General features: G+C 48.3%; 1 protein-coding gene across 1 annotated transcript; it reads right to left on the bottom strand.

The window, feature by feature from the left end:
* Positions 1–656: 656 nt before the first annotated feature.
* LOC137538637 (borealin-2-like) lies at positions 657–21,200 on the bottom strand. The gene is made up of 6 exons (XM_068260914.1): positions 21,114–21,200; positions 17,700–17,764; positions 14,608–14,691; positions 11,609–11,702; positions 4,247–4,333; positions 657–902 (listed from the first exon to the last, which is right to left on the bottom strand). The coding sequence occupies exons 1-6, from the start codon at positions 21,198–21,200 to the stop codon at positions 843–845; spliced, it is 477 nt and encodes a 158-aa protein (XP_068117015.1). The 3' UTR covers positions 657–842.
* Positions 21,201–21,765: the final 565 nt, after the last annotated feature.

Raw genomic sequence — 21,765 nt, 5'->3', positions numbered from 1 at the left:
GATTGTACAGTCCGACTGCATGGTGTGTGACCACCTGTATTGTGCCTATACTGATAGAGATCAGCTCTGGTCTAATGCTAGGTACACATCATACAATTTTCTGTTAGATTTACCTGCCAGATAGATCATTTCCAACATGTTGGAAATGATCTATCTGACAGGTAAATCTATCTGCCGAGCAATCAGGCATTGTTCTACTCAGCAGGAGATAACCAGAAGACAATGCACCAGAGATAAGGACCAGTCTCTACCAGTACTTTACAGAAAATAAACAGAAAATCTAATGCTGGGAATACACAGCTCGATTCTGCACCCGAACGGTTTGCCCGCTCAATTCCCTTATCTTCCGCTGGTTTTTCTTATCCTTTTATCAATTCACTTCAATGAGAAATCGAGCGGCAAAAGCGATCAAATGGTAATCGGACATGTTGGAAAATTATCTAGTGAGCCATCTTAATGGCTCAAAATCGAGCCGTGTATTCCCAGCATAACAAAATCCGACAGATTCTCTGTTACAGTACTACTATTATTTACATAATCCTGCATGAACTCTTGCATCTGATGGATCATCCCTAGTCTATACCTTCCATTTCTGCAGGGTATGTTCTGCTGTAATAAGACCCCACAACTTTAAACATTTCACATTATTTATTCTGTTTAATCCACATAGAACATTAAAATATAAATTAGACATTTGAAGAGCCTTGAAAAGCTTTCCTTAGCGAGACCGAATGTCCATTGGTTGCGCAGTGCCGCCTCCGCTCACCTGCGGTTGTCCGGTTGTTTTGGGGGGGGGGGTGACACCTTAGATGTGTCCATTGGCTGTGCAGTGCCGCCTCCGCTCACCTGCGGTTGTCCGGTTGTTGGGGGGACACCTTGGAGCACAGACTGGTCAGCTTGCCCTGGAAGATAAACATGAAGATTACAGACCAGACACCTGGCAGGTTACAGCATTTACCAGGCTTTATTCTGTGAGAATTTTGTGCTTAAGAGAACCAGAGATGAAACAGATTTATACATACCTGGGCTTCCTCCAGCCCCATCAGCCTGGATCGCTCCCACGAAGTCATCCTCTGCTGCCTCTGTCCACCGGTACCAGGTCTCGCCATTTCGGCCATTCGGCGCAGGCGCAGTGCGGTCACTCCGTACTGCGCAGGCGCATGCATAAAAAGAGCCGGGAGCCCCTGCACATGAGTACAACTGGCCCGCTGGCCGCATCCGGTGGAAGTGACGGGACCCGGTACCGGTGGATAGAGGTAGCGGAGAAATGCGGCGTGGGAGAGATCCATGCGGATGGGGCTGGAGGAAGCACCAGGTATGTATAAAATTTTTCCATTTTGCAGGTTGTCTTGGTCTCTAGTTCCCTTTAAGCTCCTTGGCGTTATTTCCAGATTTAGGTTCTAAAAGCCGTGCAATTTTTTTTTTTTCACAAGCTTTTAGACCCTATAAACAAGGAAAAAAAAACAAAAAAAACAACTGAAATCTGCAGCAGCTCCTGCATGCAACTCACTCAGGCTCGGGGTTACCGCTCGGAGCTACAGATTTCTGTCCCAAGACACGGGGTTACCGGTACAGACTCACAAGGTGAAGGAGGTTAGCAATTGTTACTTACCTGGGGCTTCTTCCAGCCCCTAGAGGAGTCCCTCACTGCAGCTCCAGTGTTCCCACTGGCCGCCTATGAAGCTCATCGGCTCATATACACAGGCACAGTATGTGCCCAATCAGTGGCGTAGCTAAGGAGCTGTGGGCCCCCCGATGCAAGTTTTACATTGGGGCCCCAATGGAAAAAATAAGCCTTCCATAGCAGGAGATATACGCGTACCACCATGCAGGTGACAAGGAACCAAACGGAATTCCGCGGAAATCCTCCTAGTTTTCCAAAACAGCTTACATACCATGGCTGGATTTGAATCCAGGTCTCAGTGTGTAGTAGGCATCTGTCTTACCCCCTAGACCACCAACCACACTACATGCTAAAGCTGGCCTAGCATGTACCAATACGCGAAGCTTAGCGCACCATAAGTTACTATGGGCTTTTAGGGCGTGCTAACTAAGTTAGCACTGCTTTGTGAATTGAGCCCATTGCATGTTTTGCGGGCTTGAGGCAAACAGCAAAACAGTTATACAGGTTATTAAAGTAAATACCCTTGCAGGGGAAACGTGTGCTTTGCGTTCATGTAGAAAAAGTAGCACGATTAAGGATTTGTACTTTTTTTTTAAAAGCCAGCTTACATACCTTGGCCAGGATTTGAACCTCGCAAAACATGCAATGGGCTCAATTCACAAAGCAGTGCTAACTTACTTAGCACACCCTAAAAGCCCATTGTAACTTATGGTGCGCTAAGCTGCGCATAATGGTACATGCTAGGCCAGCTTTAGCATGTAGTGTGGTTGGTGGTCTAGGGGTAAGAGATACCTACTACACACTGAGACCTGGGTTCAAATCCAGCCATGGTATGTAAGCGGTTTTGGAAAACTGCAATTTCCTACAGGAGGATACGAGGAGGAGGAGAGATTTTTTTAAAAAAAAATTCTGACGGAATCTGGAATTCCGCGGAAATTCATACAAATCCGGGGGAATTTTCATAGCGACGGAATTTATCATTGACGGAATCCGTGAATTCCGGCGGAACGGAAATTGCTGGTTCCGATCATCCCTAGTGTGCTGCCTTCCTGTCCTGTGTGTGTCCTCACTCAGCTATGCTAGGTGAAATTTGCCTTCTTAAAACAGAAGGAAATTTGCAATAATTCAGCGATAAGTGAACATTGGTAGTTACCCACAATGCTCCACTACTGAATATGCAAATTATCCCTTTTCGCCCCTTTAAGCCAGGCAAGCATCCAGAACCGCTGGTGTATAGCAAGCCTATAGCTTTAAATATTACACAGTCACACCAACCCCACATGTAGACAGCCTGTTTCAGGCTGTTGGCCCTCATGAATTTGTAGGAGGGCTTTTCAGTCTTTTAGCCCCTATACATTCCTAGTGGTTTGGGTCACCCTGAGCTGCTTGGTTACTCTTGTCTCACTCAGCTAGACTTTCAGTACAGCAATATCACAACTCGCCACTAGATGGCATGCCAGCCTAACATTAGCCCATACAATAACTTCCTGCTGGTATCTGTAATTGGTGATCTGCAATGCTTGAGAGTAATCAGAGGCAGCCTGCTGCTGAACTGAAGCACCCAGCATCTCCGTGTCCTGCTGGGAGTTATAACACCGCTACAGCTAGCAAGTAACAAGTTTCGGGAGCCATCTAGGCATGCTGAGACTTGTAGTGGACCGCACTGCTAAACAATCTTACAATGAACTGCAGGATTTTTTGTGGCATGAGGGGTTGGGCAGGGATTTGTAGTGCACTGCAGGGTTGTCGCATGGCCTACTGTTCACCAGGGAAGGGACATTGGCAAGGCCACATGCAAATTTGGGGAGTGGCTATAAAGGTGTGACAGGGGTGGAGCTTAAGAGTCCTTTTTGCCGTCTCCAGAGTTGGGAGGTAGGAATATAGTTGGCGGTAGAACCAGGGCCGGCCCGCTCATGAGGCGGGGTGAAACTTGCCTCAGGCGGCACTTCTTGGGGGGGCGGCAGCCGCCCGTTCATGGGTGCGGGGGGCTGGCCTCTGAGCTGGAGGGGTAGCGGGCAGGAAGGGGGTATTGGGCCTAGCGGTGGGGATGGGGGTCTGACCCCCCCCTCCTTCGCCTGGGTCCCCCGATCTGCGCTTCCCCTCCAGCTTTAAATTGTTACGTAGCTGCCGATAGTAAGAGGGACCGGCGGGGATCACTCACCTCTTCCGGTTCCAGCGTGCGCTCCACTGACGTCACTTCCTGTAACGCCGCCCGCTGTAGTGTAAGTGGGCGGCGTTGCAGGATGTGACGTCAGTGGAGCGCACACTGGAACCGGAAGAGGTGAGTGGTCCCCGCCGGTCCCTCTTACCATCAGCAGCTACGTAACAATTGAAAGCTGGAGGGGAAGCGCAGATCGGGGGACCCAGGCGAGGGAGGAGGGGGGCCGACCCCCCTCCCCACCGCTAGGCCCAATACCCCCTTCCTGCCCGCTACCCCTCCAGCTTGGTGGACCCCCCACCCACGGCTTGGGGGGGCAGCAATTTTTTCTAAGTTGTGCCTCAGGCGGCAAAAAGTCTAGGGCCGGCCCTGGGTAGAACATTTCCATCATGGAAGAGAGGATACTGGGTGGGAAGGAATAGAAACATTTTACATCTTTACAGAGCATCACCAAGAAGACTTACCACAAGAGCCTGGATGTGCTTAACTGCGTCTTCTGTCAGCAGCTTCTCATCTATAGACTCCAAGTGAGAGAGAGACGAAGAGAGAGTCTACAGAGAAAGAATATCAAGTTTAATGTGAAATTCCACACAGACTTTATGGAGAATACATGGATAAGCATTATTGGTGCAGTGTTCATACATTTGGCCTGTAGATAGCGCTGTGCTACTTGTAATACCGATTATCTGTACTGTTGTGGGTGGTTTGTTCCTGTTTCTGCTAGCTAAGAACACAGTGAAATGCTGCTTCATGTAGATAGTTGATGAATCCTGGAAATAAACCTAATGTCCATTATCCTGCCTCTACAACCTTTAGAAATAATTGTGTTCAGTAGTCAGACCATTTCTGCCTCCTTCGCTGCAGCGAGTTACTGCATCTACTGCATGTTTGGCACTATAAAGCAGGTGCATAAATACATACCATGACCCCTCCCCTAGGTTCATACCGCCTTACCCCTACACACAGGGATGCTCGGATGTGCCTTATCCACGAATTCGGAAATCCGCGTGGTTGCAAAAAAAAAAAAAAAATCCGCATTCGGCCCCGCCGCATGCAGATTTTCGTCCGCGACCACGCGGATTTTCTGCCGTGAATGGCGTAATCACGCATGGATTCCCGCCCGGAGGCGGATTTTCTTTTAACGTTAATAACAAAGCCCCCATACATGCTACAATCCCCCAAATTGCATGGATTATCGAGGTGATAAGGGGCAACATAACTTCAACATAAAAAAATTCCCCAAAATTTTTTTTTTCTAGAGAAAATGGATTTTAAAGTGAAATCAACACTTTAAATGGGGCTATTAATTGGTAATAAGTGGTTTTAAAAAGGGATATACGCGTTAAGCAGTCAAAGAGGTGAAGGCGAGTTCCAATGGCACTTGGCGGCGAAGGTACCGCTGGAGGAGGATGAGTGGCTGACGCCAAAAAGGCCCCAGAGAGGTTTTTGTAATTTTTTTTTTGTTTTTTTTGCAGCAATTAGCAATGACATCGCAGCAGAGTTGTCAGTGGACACGGGCAGTGTGAACGCAGAGTGCAGTGGTGGTAGCGACTGAGTCAGGAGGACTATGCGGGCGGTCAGTTCAGCAGCACAGAAGGACCATGGCAACATACTGGTGGTAGTAGTAGCACAGCGTCAGTGCTGGCCAAAAAATTAAATGCACCCGGTGACCCGGGCAGTGTGAACGCAGAGTGTAGTAGCGACTGAGTCAGGAGGACAAAGCGGGCGGTCAGTTCAGCAGCTCAGAAGGAGGACCATGGCAACTTACTGGTAGTAGTACCATAACACCAAAAAATTAACCAAGGTAGGCACTAGGCAGGTAGTAACTGTCTTTATAAAGGCAGGCATAGTTAACAACAGCACATGCAGCAGCCACTTCATGTCCCCCTGTGTCCGACAATAGGGGCCAGGAACTCACCTTCCACCCAAGCCTGGTTGATTTTCAGGAAGGCGAGTTTGTCCACAGAGGCGTGGGAGAGCCGAGAGCGCTTCTCTGTGACCACGCCACCGGCCGCACTAAAGCATCTCTCTGAGAGGACACTGGAAGGAGGGCAGGATAGGAGTTCCAGGGCGTACTGGGAAAGCTCGCTCCAGATGTCCAGTCTCTTGACCCAGTACTCCAAGGGGTCCACGGGGCTGTCGGTGTCATTGAGCCCGCTGGATGACCCCATATAGTCAGACACCATGGTGGTCAGTCGTCGGGTTGGTGGTGGATGCTGTGGCGGGCACCTCTGTTCTGGGCTGCTTGCTTAGGCTCTTCAGGTCTCCGGGGCGCCAGTTGCTGCTGCTGCTGGTGGTGGTTGTTGTGCTGCTAGTGGCAATGGCAGGCACCTCTTGCTGGCTTGGGAGAGCAGTTACAGTGGGGGTGGAAGGCTGGGGGAATGCTTCCAGTAGTCTGCGCACAAGGGCCTCCTTCAACTCCCTTGTGCGTTGCTCGGTGGTGGATGGCGTCATTAAGTCTCCCAGCTTCCCCTTCAGACGGGGATCAAGCATCAAGGTAATCCAGATGTTCTCCCTTGAACGCATCTGGATCACCCGGGGGTCCCTGCGAAGGCAGCGCAACATGTGCACAGCCATGGGAAACAAGTGGGCCCTGCCAGCAAGATCTTCCTCGTCCTCGCCATTGTCCCATAACGCATGCCTGTCCTCTTCCTGTGCTATGTCGTTGTCCTCCTCAAACCGCCATCCACGTACAACGCCTGCTGCACTCTGCTCCTCCTCCTCATTCAGGTTAGGGACCTCCAACTCTTCCACTACCTGCTGTGAGCCCTCCTCTGAGCTGGACTGTGCTGCCATCTGCTCCTGTTCTTCCAACTGCCTCAGGGCTTCATCCCCACGCTCAATTAAATTGTCCATTGCCTGCTCCAGTAGACAAACCAAGGGCACCCACTGGCACACAGAGGCCCGCTCCTCACTGACCATCTTGGTTGCCTCCAGGAAGGGACTCAGCACCAGGCATACTTGCTGCATCAGTGTCCACTGAGTGGCAGTAATCATGGGGACTTGCTGGTTGCTGGGGACACTTGGGTCTAGCATGTAGGCCCTAAGAGCCAGCCTGTGCTGACACAGCCGCTCCAACATGGCCAGAGTCGAATTCCAGCGAACTGGCATGTCGATGATCAGCCGGTGTTGTGGCCTTCCATACTGCTGCTGTAAGGTGGACAAGAGTGCAGAGGCAGTGGCTGACAGGCGGAAAAAGCGTACCACCGCCCGGGCATCCTGCAGCAGCTCGCTCATCCCCTGGTAGGTGCGCAAGAAGCGCTGCACCACAAGATTGAGCACGTGGGCCAAGCAGGGGATGTGCTGGAGGTTTCCCTGCTGCACTGCTGCCACCAGGTTGGCCCCGTTATTGGCTGCCACATACCCCACTTCCAGGCCTCTGGGGGTCAGCCACCTCCGCTCCTGCTTCCTGAGGGCGGCCAGGACATTGGTGGCCGTAAGCCTCTCCTTCCCCAGGGTCACCAATTTTAAAAGGGCTTGGCAGTGCCGAGGCTTGGTGCTGCTGCTGCCGAGGCGGGCTTGCTTTCCGGGTGCAGAGGGAGTGTCGTGACACGACCCTTCTGCATCCCCCCTGATCCCGCGTGGTGGCACCACTAGCTGGGCTCATGCGCTCGTCCTCCCTCCCTTCCATCAGTGTCACCCAGTGGGCCGTAAAGGACAGGTAGCGACCTGTCCCAAATCTGCTACTCCACGAGTCCATGGTCACGTGGACCCGCTTGCCCACAGAGTAGTCCAGGGAACGGGCCACGTTTTCCACCGCAAACTTGTGGAGTGCTGGGATCCCGCTCCTGCTGAAATAGTGGCGACTGGGGACTTGCCACTCGGGGATGCCAAATTGGAGCAGCGTCCGCATGGCGCTCCCCTCCTGCACCAGGGAGTAGGGAAGCAGCTGTAATGCCATGGCCCGGGCCAGCAAGCCATTTAGTTTGCGGATCCGCCTGTGGCTTGGAGGAAGAGGCTTGGTCAGACCCTGAAAGGTGTCGCTCAGCAGGGTCTGACGACGCTGGGATGCAGGGGAGACAGAGGAGAGAGACGAACACTGGCTGCCAGCCTCAATGTCTGTGTCCTGAGCAGCCGAGGTGGAAGAGCGCTTGCGTGCTACTACTGCTGCTGCTGTGGGGGATTCACGACCCTGAGGGAGGGATGATGCTGCTGCGCTGGTGGGCCTTCTGCTCTCAGGAACCCCTGCCAGCAGTGCCTGCTTCCTCTTAAAGTCCGCATACTCGCGGCAGTGGCGGCTTCTCAGGTGGCCCTGGAGGGATGAGGTACCCATCTTGCTCAGACTTTTCCCACGGCTCAATCTTTTGCTGCATAACCTGCACACAGCATACCTTTTGTCATCAGTACATTCCTCAAAGCAATCCCACACTGGTGACTTTAATTTACTGCGGCCCCCACTAGCAGAGGGTGCAGCGAAACAATGTGTGGTAGTAGTTGCCGGGGGTTGCATGGTGGTGGTGCCGGCTGAAGCAGTGTCCTGTCTACTTCCTCCACGCCCACTGCTGCCGATGCCCCTGCCCGACATATGGCGATATCCTTGCCTAGGCCGAGGTGACTCGTCATCCTGCTCTGACCATTCTTCCACGGACTCAGCAGGCTGCACATAGTTAGGGTCCACAACGTCATCAGCAGCATCATCATAATCCAGCTCTTCCTCTGACTCCCCCGCCTCCTCTTCTGTCCCTACATCCCCAGACACAGACCCCTCTTCTTCATCATCAGAACTCAACAACGCTTGTGATTGTGGCCCGATCTCAATCTCTGCCACATTAGTCCCCAGTAAGTCCTGAGCTTCTTGCATCAGTAGGTTCTCAGAAGCCGGACTGAGGGACAGAACTGTCATCCTGGGAGGGCTGCTGACCAGTGGGTGCTGGGGTGGATGTCACAACAAGCGTGGGACGTTGGCTGCTGCTACTGCTTGGAGTGGTGCTCACAGTAGAGGTCTGGGAGGAAGTCATGATGTCCATGAGTACGTCAGGTTCCATTTGCTCAACCACCACACGGGGACCAGAAACTTTAAAATATTTGGACAATGGCGTCCGCTGACTCGGCCCAGGCTTTGCTGCCCCCCTTTCTGCTGCACCACGACCACGTACAGCTGGGCGTCCTCTCCCTGGACATGGAGCAGTCCCAGAAGTGGCTGAGGCAATTGAACTCCCTTTCCTCTCACCCCGCGAAACCCTGCCAGACATGTTGCTAGTAATGAATCACTGGATGCAGTGGGCACAGTACAAGGTCACTGAAGGATGCAGTGGGCACAGCACAAGGTCACTGAAGGATTATTATTATTATTATTATGTATTTATATAGCGCCGACATATTACGCAGCGCTGTACAGTGTGTGCACACACACACACACACACACACACACACAGTCTTGTCACTACCTGTCCCTCAAAGGAGCTCACAATCTAATCCCTACCATTGCCATATGTCTATATTATGTAGTGTAAGTACTGTAGTCTAGGGCCAATTTTTAGGGGCAGCCAATTAACTTATCCGTATGTTTTTGGAATGTGGGAGGAAACCGGAGTGCCCGGAGGAAACCCACGCAGACACGGAGAGAACATACAAACTCTGCAGATAGTGCCCTGGCTGGGATTCGAACCAGGGACCCAGCGCTGCAAGGCGAGAGCGCTAACCACTAAGCCACCGTGCTGCAGTGGGCACAGCACAAGGTCACTGAAGGAAGCAGTGGGCACAGCACAAGGTCACTGAAGGAAGCAGTGGGCACAGCAGTGGGCACTGGATATACAACTAGGTCACTGAAGGATGCAGTGGGCACAGTACAAGGTCACTGAAGGATGCAGTGGGCACAGCAGTGGGCACTGGATATACATCTAGGTCACTGAAGGATGCAGTGGGCACAGCACAAGGTCAGTGAAGGATGCAGTGGGCACTGGATATACAACTAGGTCACTGAAGGATGCAGTGGGCACAGTACAAGGTCACTGAAGGATGCAGTGGGCACAGCAGTGGGCACTGGATATACAATTAGGTCACTGAAGGATGCAGTGGGCCCACAAGGATGTCACACTAATGAGATGCTCATATGCCAGCGAGCGAGCAGTGGGCACTGGGCACGGCACAAGGTCACTGACAGAATGAATGAGCAGCGCTGGCAGAGAGTGGCGGCGCCGGCGGTGCGACTGGCTGCCTGCAAATAGTACAAGTGTATAACTGTCACTGGAATATGCAAGTGAACACTGCAGTTGCACTAACCTGCCTGCCTGCCTGCACTACACACAGATAATCCCCACTCCCACTACACTGACTACACTGCAGCACTGAACCTGCCTGCACTACATACAGTTAAATAATCACTAGACTCCCACACTCCCACTACACTACACTGACTACAACTAACTACAGCAATCACTCACTGACTAGCTAACTGTGTACAGTATAAGAGCAGTGTTAGCAAAAAAAACGCTTTGTTTTTAACACAATAAATGCACTTGCTCAAACAATGGCCTGGAGATAATCCTCTCAGCACCACAGTCTAGCAAGGACAGAGCTTTTCCATCATGGCCGCCGCTTTATATTCAGGAGGGGAGGGCATAGCTCCCCTCCTGTGATTGGTTGCTAGGGCCTGGCTGGGGCACTCTGATTGGCCTGCAATGTGTCACTTCCGCATAGTTTGACGCATTTCCGCAAACCACGACTTAAGCGCCGGGTTTCACGAGCGTGAATGCGGATTTCTGTCCGCATTCACGCGTAGCCGAAGCAGATTTTCGTGGTTGAAAAATCTATTCACGGATTTTCGTGTCCGAGGCGGAATGCGTCAAAATGGTCGTGAATCCACGCGTAAGCGTGATCACGACCTGGCGGTGAGCACCACTGCCTACACACTTGGCAGTGGCGTAGCAATAGTGGATGCAGAAGTAGCGACCGAACCAGGGTCACTGGCCCAGAGGGCTTCCCAACTGCTTTATTAAGTCTTTATTGGTGCTATGTTAGTTATGATCACCTTTAGATGTACTTTGCATAGTTGTAACCATTGATAGACTGCTCTCCTCCCCAGCTTATCCCCTCCCCTGCTTACACCTGACACTGCAGCTGTCCCCTCCCCTGCTTACACCTCCCTGTGTACGACACATCGCCAAGGCAACAGCTGAAAGGAGGGCAGAGTGAAAACGCATGCAGAGAGCCAGCAATTACTGCATTTGCCTTTACCAGTGACAAGAGATGGAGCAAGCTTTTCCTTCTTTCTGCAGTGAAAGTGAAGGTTTTTACACAGGGAATGTGTGGAAAAAGGTTTTCAAATGTTCTTTTATGCAACTAAGTTTTTACAGAAATTTTAGTTTTAAGGGGTGTTTTGGGGGGTGGGGGTTGTATAATACCACTTTAAAAAGATGACTAGCACCAAAATGGGGTTCTATGCAAAAACAAATGGGGGTGGAGTCTTGCATGTTTTCATCCTGTACTGACAAACCTGTGACCTTTACATTCTGGCTCATGCTGAATGCCTCCCCCCCCCCCCCCCCCTCCCTCATTCTAAACCTGCCATCTTCGTTCCCTTATAAACAATGCCAGTTGCCTTTCTGATATGCTAAGTTTTAGTTCTCCTTCAAGTCACAGCTGCAACAAGCATGCAGCCAGTGGCATCACACCAGAGTCCCAGCATCTGACCTGCATGCTCATTCTGGGCCAGTGACTTGTATTACAGGCAGAGCATCAGCCCAGAAGAATTCAGTCAACCGGCATTATTTAATCAGAGAATGAAGATGGCAGCCTCCATATTACTCGCACTTCAGGTTCCCTTTCAGTAAGTTTAGTGGTAAACCCAATATCGCAGGATTAGGAAAGAGAATGCGTATTATTACCTGTCCACCTGGCAGTGGGATTTGAAAAGAAGCGACGCGCTCTGACAGCTGCTGGTTGTCACTCAATAGGGACGCTTGTCTGCTTCGCGTGGACCTGTCAGGAATATAAGCACACATTTCACAGTCCTATGAGACGCTGGTGCTTCTATAATGAGTTCACAAGACAAGCTATAATACTGTAGGTGTAACTTGTTTCTAGTCTGCGCTGTCTGATCCGGGTAAACCATTTCCTATTTTGACTTTCATAAAACCTGGAGTCATCAGGGAGCATCACTAGGGTTGAGGTCACTCGGTCTAGCAACTCAGTGTCACCCCACCCCCTTCCCCAAGGACCGCCTCCCCACCAGCAGTAGCAAGTCTTTGGGTCTTGCACCCCCCACTGCAGGTAGCAATAGGTATCCTTTGTGCCCCCCACTATCTACCCATCTTAGGAAGCCTTTATTCCCTCATCCCATAAGACAGCATTTATCAACCTTTTACCCCAGAGGAACCCAGCAAGTAACTTTTGGATCTCAAGGAACTCCTGTAAATATTTTTTAGATTGATGAGTTTATTTTGCAGGAGGCGTGGCCTTTAAAAGTAGGTGTGGCTGTTTATTTCATTACCCCCTATTACACTGTTCCTCATACTGTCCTTATCCTAGTGCTTTATATTAATGTGCTCATTATTCTGACCCCCAATTTAGTGCTACTTTTTACAGTACCCCCTATTATAGTGTGCTCTGTCAGTTCCCCCACGGGGAGGGGGGGTGAATGCCAGGTAACCCCTGCAGAGTACTCAAGGAACCCTGGTTGAGATTTGTGCACCCCCTCCCCCCCCCCAGTCAAAAATATGGTGTCAATCCTGGCAGTCGCTTGCTATAATTTTATTACACCATGCCAGTATTCAGCTAGCAGTAAACAATGATAATAAGGTCGCATACCAGGTTGCCGTTGACTGGTCAAAAGCAGTGGGCGCGGGTACAAGTTTCGCACCAACAAGTATGATAGAGAAAGTCCGCTCCACCTTTGATACCTGGTGCAAGGTGCTGGATAATGAACAGCAGGACAGGAACACAAGGAAGATGTCCGCACTCTCGCTGGTATAGTCCAAGGGTCTTTATTTTAATCCAAATCGCAAATACAGACATTGGCTATGTCTGTATTTGCGATTTGGATTAAAATAAAGACCCTTGGACTATACCAGCGAGAGTGCGGACATCTTCCTTGTGAACATCCTAAGAAGCGCCGGTTGGCATGAACCAGCGGTCAGGCTCCTTGTACCCGCGCCCACTGCTTTTGACCAGTAAACGGCAACCTGGTATGCGACCTTATTATCATTGTTTACCGCTAGCTGAATACCGGCATGGTTTAATAAAATTAGAGCAAGCGACAGCGCCAGGATTGACACTTTTTCCATTACATTGCACTTTGGATCCTAATCCGTTTTGCACCTAGAGCAGGGGTGCCCATTAGATAGAATACGATCTACCAGTAGATCACCAAGACCTTAGATCGCAACCACACTACATTTTCCATTCTGTATATACAAGTGTGGCCCTTAAATTGTACATAGGTAGATTATTTTGACTTGCTAGTTTTTCAAAGTAGCTCACAAGCCAAAAAAAGAGTGGGCACCTCTGACCTAGAGCAAGCCGCAGCTCACCATTCAGCATACAAAGTTCACTAATGCCACAACACCTATGCCGAGATGGTGCAGAGTCGACCTGCCACCTTCTTTCTAAGACTTTATTCATCTCTGGTGCCAGGGAGGGGGTCCGAGCTTCTTGCTGCCCTCCCTCTCAGGGACCCCCCCCCCCCCCTTCCTTTGCTCCCCTAATACTAGGCAGAGATTAGTGCAGCAGACCTGCTAGATTCTCACCATCTCCAGTACCAGATCTCAAGTCCTGACCATCCTCCACTTAGGCCTCCTGTTCTCTAACGTCAGCTTCAGTGGTGTCATGGACAGCGTGGTGTGCCCTGTGACAATGTGCAATAGAAGCAATCTAAGCTGGCACATATTCAAAAATCTCTTTATTTCAAGAACCAACCAAATACCAATTTTTCAGGACCACTCGTCGCTTTATCAAGGCAAAGCTGGCTCAATGGCAATAATCTAGTCAAAAAGTAGCCAGGACAGTTCTCTGTTCAGGGTGGGCTCACCTCTATGCACTCACTAATGTCCTAACTAACCATCCTGCCCATTTTCCTGAGCGTCAGACAGCAAGTTTTGCCTCGATAAAGGGGTGGTCCACTGGTCCTGAAACATTGGTATTTGGCATTTCGTTGCTTCAGGGCCAGTTTAAGGAGCTCCGTGGGACTGGGGCAAACTGAAGCAGGGCCCCCGCAACCAACCCCCATACCCCACTGCTCCCTGCGGCCCTTGCAAGTGAAGCAGCAGCAATTACCCACCTGTCCCGGCCAGCTGGTGGCTGCACAGCCCAGACACTCTACCCACACGGTCCCTCTATGGTCTGGCACGTAACACACCGGGTCAGAGAAGGAGGACAGCGTGGCTACAGTGCCCGGACTGTGCAGCCACCACATGCCGGGCAGGCGAGTAATTACTGCTGCTGCATGTGCAAAGGCCCAGGGGAGCAGTGAGAACAAGGAGAACAGCTGTTGGCAGGGTGCGGGGCCCTTTCAAAGGTTAGGGACCCTAGGGCAATGACCTACTTTGCCTCTATTGCAGCGCCAACCCTTGGTTGCTTCTGGGAATAGAGATACTTTTGCAGGACATGGCAGCTTTATGATTGATTGAAATGGGAGGCGTCAACTTCCTATACCTGCTGAAGCACTTCTGCCAAGATGTAATGGTCTAACCAGTAGTAGTAGCGAGTGCGAGACACCTTCCATTAATGTAGTAGAAGCAGACAGTAGAGAGCAAGTAGCTGCACTGGAGGATGGTCAGGACTTAAAAAGGAAATAAATGTCAGCCTCCATATTCTTCCCATTTCAGGTTCCCTTTAAGACAGAATAGGTCTAGCAACCTGCCACGTGTGGCTCTGCAGTGTCTGGTACCTCAGTGTTGTCTGAGATGTTGCCCGAGCTGTTAGAGCGAGAGTCCTCTTGGGTGCCTTGTTGATGGGAGTAGCAGATACCGACCTACACAGAGAAACAGGATCGTCAGAAGCTCAGCATCTCGAAGGGTTCAGTAGAAACATTTTTAAATCTTGAAGCAGCATTAAAAGTATAATCCGTAGTGAGGGCCACATTCCCAAACAGCCTATGAGCTGGGCAGCCATGATTGTTATCTGCACAAGCATAGGCATAGCTAGCAGGCATGAGCTTCCGAATTCCGGGTAAGCCAATTTTCCGAAATTCCGGCGGCATTGGGGTTTCCGCACTGTACCGTGGACCGCGAAAATGACAAAATGGCAATAGGAATATGCGGAGTACCGTCAATTCAGAATCTGAATTTTTTTACAAAGCAGTAGATGCGGAATTCGTTGACCAATCATGATCAGCGGAAGGTTACTGCGCTAACAACATTTTCCACATGCGGATTTTTATACAGTTACCCGTATAAATCCGCAAAAATTTCCGGAAAGTGTAATTTAAACGGAAATTTACTGTCCAATAGTATTCTTCTGCTGACGTCACTCCTGGTCACTACACTGTTCACTCTCGCTGTCCACGTGTACTCAAGAACTCCTGGAAGTGACATCTGCGAACTTCTGCCTGGGCGACGCCTAATTAGTCCACATTACTAAATAAACTGATTTCCGCAAACAAAGGCGGAAATTTACGAAAGTGTGTTTTTTACTTTAGCCAAATTTAAAGCATAAAAATCAACTTTATTGACAATAGACTTAACAATATGATCATCTTACAGTGCAGAAATAATAACGATGTTTCAAATGAGCCTGTGAGTAATACCTCGGAAATCCTTTTAAAAATTACGGAAATTGTACCGTCGGAATGCGGAATACCATCTGAATGTAGCGGTATTTCATTATTACGGTAGGTGGAATTACCGCGGAATCGGAATAGCCTATTCCGACCATGCCTGATAGCTAGACATTATGAGGCCCCATAGCTACATTTTCAAGGGTCCGCCATATCTAAGCACTCTTGAGCAATGCTACTGACCCCTACTCTATGAATAGGAGTTGACTGTGCAATTTACACTCATGTGAAGGTCCTTCACAATCTCCTACTCAGATCAGATCTCTTCTCCTCGTGCTTTGTCTGTCGGTGTTCCCCAAGGCTCTGTCCTTGGTCCCCTCTTCTCCATGTACATGCACGGTCTTGGTGACTTAACTCATTTGGGTTTCAATATCACCTGTATGCAGATGATACTCAACTCTACGGCCCCGTTCACACTGCACGCGTTTCCAGATGTGTTTTTGGAATGCGTGCAGGAGGCCAAAACGCATGACATCAGACAGTGCATCGAGTGCACTGTCTGATGTTCACACTGCATGCGTTCGACCAGTGCGGTCCAGGAACGCATGCTGCACGCATTTTTTTCCCAAAACGCGCGGCTGACCCATTCACTTCAATGTTGATCCAGGGATTTTATCTGATTGCCATCTGAAGCCGGGAAGGTGTTTTTTCCCTTTTGGGGCTAATTGGACAATGCCTTGTAAGGGTTTGTCGCCTTCCTTTGGATCAACAGGGATATGTGAGGGAGCAGGCTGGTGTTGTACTTTATTTTCTGGTTTAACTTGATGGACGTATGACTTTTTCAACCCAAATAACTATGTAATGGGATCAGCCATGCAACGCATACAAACGCGGATGGCGTGCGTTCGTATTAGTTCTGAACGCACGGCCGTCTGAGTTTGTAATGTGAACAGGGCCTAACTCTCAGCCCCAGACCTCAACACGTGTTCCTGACTGCTTGTCTGCTTTATCCTCCATGTCCTCTTGCCTCTTAAAAAACTTAGAGTAAAACAGAACTAATAATTTTTCCACCGTCTGTCCACCTCTCTGCCTGAAGTAACAATTGTTAAAACACCCATAACTTCAGTTCCAAAAGCAAGGTGCTAGGGGATAATGTTCGACTTATCTCTTTAATTCCTCATGTTCACTCCATAACCAGCTCCTGTCATCTCCAACTCAAACACAGTTTTCGCATCCGACCTCACTCAAGACACAAAATGTTAATACATGCTCTTATGTCTCGTTTGGGCTACTGTAACATACTACTTTGTGTGACTGGCGCTGCTCCAGTCGGTACTGAACTCAGCTGCTCGTCTCATTCATCTTTCTTTTCGATCTTCCTCTGCTGACTGTCAGGCTCTTCACTGGCTGCCAAATAACCAGAGGATCCAGTTCAAACTCTTAACCCTAACCTACAAAAACGCTCCGCAATCTCTCTCCCCGGTACATATCCTCACTAGTTTCCAGATACCAACCCAACCTCAGATCTGTACATGATCTTCTGTTGTCCTCTAGAATGGACTCCTCACATTCACAGGATTTTGCACGCGCTTCACCCCTTCTCTGGAATGCCCTCCCACAACACATCATTAACTCACCAACCTTTGTTACATTTAAAACGCTCTCTAAAAACGAATTTGTTCCAACAAGCATATGCGCTACCTTAGGCCACTTCCCTTTGTCCCAAGACCAAATTGCACTCCTACTAGGTATCCTAAAACACAAAGCCTCTATATATTTGCTGCATACTACCCCTCCTCTTGTCCCCCCCCCCCCCCCCCATTCCCTTTAGATTGTAAGCTCGCAAGGGAAGGGCTCTCCCCCTTTTGTGTCTTGTAATTATACATTTATCATGTTACTTTTATCACTGTCATTACCAATTCTGTATTTTGTATCATTCTTTGTATTTTGTCACCAGTTATGTATCTTGTATATTGGTGTACACCATTGTCTATTATGTACCCCATGTTTGTTTCTTACTTTGTACAGCGCCACACAATATGTTAGCACAACAACAACGTGTATAGTCCATGAGCGTAGGTAACCTGTCTTGACCAAAAGTGACCAGTGAGATACTAAAGTACAGTGTTACTTGAATGGTCTGCACAGTCTGGGAGTAAAGCCGTCAGCAGCTACTGCATTAGATGGGCTTGGCATTCGGAGAAGGCAGGAGAGAGATGTAATCCGTATTATAAACACCAGTAGACTGAACATTGTGCCATTACCTGGTTAAAGTCGGTTTCTTGGCGCTGTCACTGTTTAAGGAGACCAGAGACTTGCTTTTAGGGACCTAAATAGGATTAGAAGCAAGTTGTAAGGGAAGTGGTATAAATCACATTTGTTTTATTTTTAAAATGAAAGGGGCACTATGGGAAAAAATAAAAAAATAAAAAAAAATTGTACACATTTGCACGTATTTTACATTTTACAAATAAGTACTTTTTTCCCCAGAGTAAACTGAGCCATAAATTCCTTTTCTCCTATACATACAGACTGACGACAGCACTCATGGATGCATTCGTTTGCAAGCCTACAGAGGCAAAGCCCCTCTGGACTAAATATGTAGGGATTAGATTGTGAGCTCCTTTGAGGGACAGCTAGTGACAAGACCATATATATATGTACACTGTACAGCGCTGCGTAATATGTCGGCGCTATATAAATACTAAATAATAATAATAATAAAATACATGCCCTGAATGCAAAGCAGATGCAAATTGTGTGCTAATTCTAATCTAAAGCTTTGTAGAATAATTGTGAATCAGTGAATGCAGCTAGCCTCTAGTATACACACATTCAATTCATACAGCAAAAGGAATGGCAGCGCTTTCAAAAACTCATACCTGAATGTTTTAATAGCGTAAGATGTGCAGAGCTCCAATAGCTGGACTAAAATACACACCTAGCTTCACCCCCCCCCCCCTTTGCCTGTAGTAAAGCTAAGTGTGCATTTTAGTACAGCAGTTATTGGAGCTCTGCACATTATGGCAGATAATTCATTCAGATATAGGTTCACCCCTTACTGAAGTCCTGTTCCCCCACTTTTTGTGCCTGCAATGAGTGTAGGTGTGAATCTTAGTCCAGTAGTTAGTGGAGCGCTGCACATCTTATGCTATTAAAACATTCAGGTATGAGTTTTTGAAAGCGCTGCCATTCCTTTTGCTGTATGACTTTTCTCCTATGTTGCTGTCACTTACAGTAGATGATAGAAATCTGACAGAAGCGAGGTTTTAAACTAGTCCATCTCTTCATGGGGGATTCTCAGGGATTTTCAAAAGCACTAGGCCCCATTCACACTTGCAAAACACTAGTGATTTTGCTAGCGTTTTGCTCTGGCGATTTTTGGCTATTAATGCCAAAAATCGTCATTCACCCTTGGGTCGATTTCCCGCATCGCGATTAGCGTTTCTGTAGCACTAAACATGATAGCCGGGGAAAAAAAAAAAAAAATTGCCTGAAAATGGTGCAGGATACAAATTTTTTTGAGCGATTTGCGTTAATTGCAGACTCGATTTCTGACTTGTCCGATTTGCATTTCGATGAATCGTTAGGTCAATTTGGCATACTTTACATGTGAATCGACCTAACAATCCATCGAAACGCAAATTGAAGTTGGAAATCAAGTCGACAGGAATCGAGCGGGAAATAGAGTGTGGGAACGCACCGTGTGTATCCAGCATTACTCTTTTTGCCAGGAAAAAAAAAAAAAGTAACAGCCTCGCTATTACTGTGCTTGGCACTGTACATACCCAAGTCTATCTGATGTCACTTCAGGTATCCTTTAAAATCACCACATTCGCTTTTGGAATCACTAGCACTAAAGTAACAGATACAAAAAAAATGCTGGGAATCGGCAAAAACGTTGAGTGAACGTAACTGCGATCAGCGATCTGTAGTCGCTGCCAGTCTTTAGTGAATCTAGCCAACTGCACAAGATGTGATTCTGAGACACACTGGCCTCATTTCACTAACCTTTATCAAACACTATCAAAGTTTGATAATTTACCTCAAGAGTAAAATCTAATTTTGCATTCACTAAGGTGTTATAGATGTATCAAATGTTCTATCGATAAAATGCTCAATCTGTAACACCTTAGTGAATTCAAAATTAGATTTTAGCCATGAGGTAAATTATCAAACGTTTGATAAAGTGTTTGATAAAGCTTAGTGAATTGAGGCCAGTGAGGTTGGACACGCCTGTAAACTGACGTTACATCTCTCACAACACACTTCATCCTTGTTTCTGACATACTGGCGGGTTCTTGTTACACTCAATTTAAAAACTCACCTTCTGAGCTGTCCGGGACTTCTGAAGTGTGGACGTCACTTTAGAAGCAGCCGGTTCAGTGGATTCCGTGGTCCTAGTCACTTTAACTGAAACAAAAGTAAAAAAAATATATATATATATATAAAATTCAAAAGTTTTTACTTTCTAAACTTGCAAAAGAAACACTCCTGTGTTTCCTGTAGTTTTTAATACTTTGTGTGTCTACAGTATAATCTCATTACAGTAACTCTGACATAGTAAAACTGAGTATAGAAAATGTCAAGGTCGCGGCTAAGCACCATTATAAGTATATGGTAGTAATGCCTAGAATAGTAAACTCGAATATATCGGATATAATAAGCTGTTGCATGATTACAGGGCTGGATCTAGACTTTTTGCTGCCTGCGGCAAACTTGTGAGATGCGGCTCGGTACTCTATAGGGAGGGAGGCACTTGGGAAAGGGTGTGTGCTGCCTTTGCATCAGGCGCCTGTAGGCACAAGCCTTCAGTGCCTTATGGTAATTCCAAGACCCCCCTCCCTCTCATCTTATCCCCCAGCTCTCCTCCCCCCTCATTCCTGCTTTAACAACACTGTTTAACCTTTCCATCTCTACTGGCATTTTGCCGTCTTCATTTAAACAAGCGATCATCACACCGCTAATCAAAAAACCTCTTTAGACCCTACTGTCCTTTCTAATTACCACCCAGTCTCTCTCCTTCCCTTTGCCTCCAAACTGCTGGAACGCCACATTTACTCAGATTTGTCTAACTTTCTCTCTGCCAATTCCCCTTCCAGTCCGGCTTCTGCCCTCAACACTCTACAGAAACTACCACTACCACTGCGCCAACATATTACGCAGCGCTGCACAATAGATAAAAGGGTTAACATACAAGGTAGGACATACAGGAAACTCACAACAAAACAAGATCATGCAAATGATTTGATAATACAGTGTCACAGGTCAAAATAGAGATTGTTCTAGTCCACAAAAGGGGTGATTGTCAGTAAGATTGCATAATCAAGCTGGAAATACCATATACACACAAATACACACACAGCCAATGACCTAGTCTCTAAAGCCAAAGGCAGAATTTCTGTACTAATACTCCTAGATCTGTCCTCCGCGTTTGACACTGACACTTAATCATACCTTACTTCTCCAGACCCTCTCAACACTGGGAATCAAGGGCCTAGCACACTCCTGGATCAACTCTTACCGGTCTGGACGTTCCTTCATGGTCTCCTATGCCAATACCAACTCCTCTCCACGCCCACTGTCTGTGGGAGTACCACAAGGGTCCATCCTTGGGCCCCTCTTTTCCATTTACATCTACTATCTAAAGTCCCCGAATATCTATCCGCTGTATCTACCTTCATGTCATCCCGCTTCCTTAAACTCAATATGAGCAAAACGGAGACTGTTATATTTCCACCTTCGCTCTCTGTTCCACCTCCCATTGTCAATCAATGTAGAGAACACTCCAATAGCATTAGCAGCAACCCCCAAAGCTCGTTGCCTGGGAGTAACTGGACTCCGAGCTCTCCTTTATACCACATAACACATTAACTACCTCCTGCTACTTCCATCTCAAAAACATTTCCAGAATCCGTCCCTTCCTCTCACAAGAAGCAACTAAAATGCTTGTGCATGCCCTAATCATCTCCCGTCTTGACTACTGTAACACCCTACTCTGGTCTACCAAAAAGCAGACTGGCTCCTCTCCAATCCCTACTGAACTCTGCGGCCCGTCTCATCCACCTCTCTTCTAGATCCTCTGAGGCAGCCCCTCTCTGCCAATCCCTCCATTGGTTACCAGTTGCCCAAAGGATCCAGTTTAAACTTCTCACACTTGCATACAAAGCTCTCCACAAGCTATCACCTCCATACATTTCCTCTTTAATCTCCAGATACCTCCCCGCCCAGACCCTCCGTTCCTCACAGGAGACCCTTTTGTCCTCCAGCCTAGTCACCTCCTCTCACTCTCGCATCCAAGACTTCTCACGGGCTGTCCCTCTCCTTTGG

The sequence above is a fragment of the Hyperolius riggenbachi genome, chromosome 11 (genome assembly GCF_040937935.1).
Source record: "Hyperolius riggenbachi isolate aHypRig1 chromosome 11, aHypRig1.pri, whole genome shotgun sequence".
NCBI lineage: Eukaryota > Metazoa > Chordata > Amphibia > Anura > Hyperoliidae > Hyperolius > Hyperolius riggenbachi.
The sequence above is the reverse complement of the archived record's forward strand: the minus strand, read 5'-3'. Positions and strand labels throughout refer to the sequence as shown.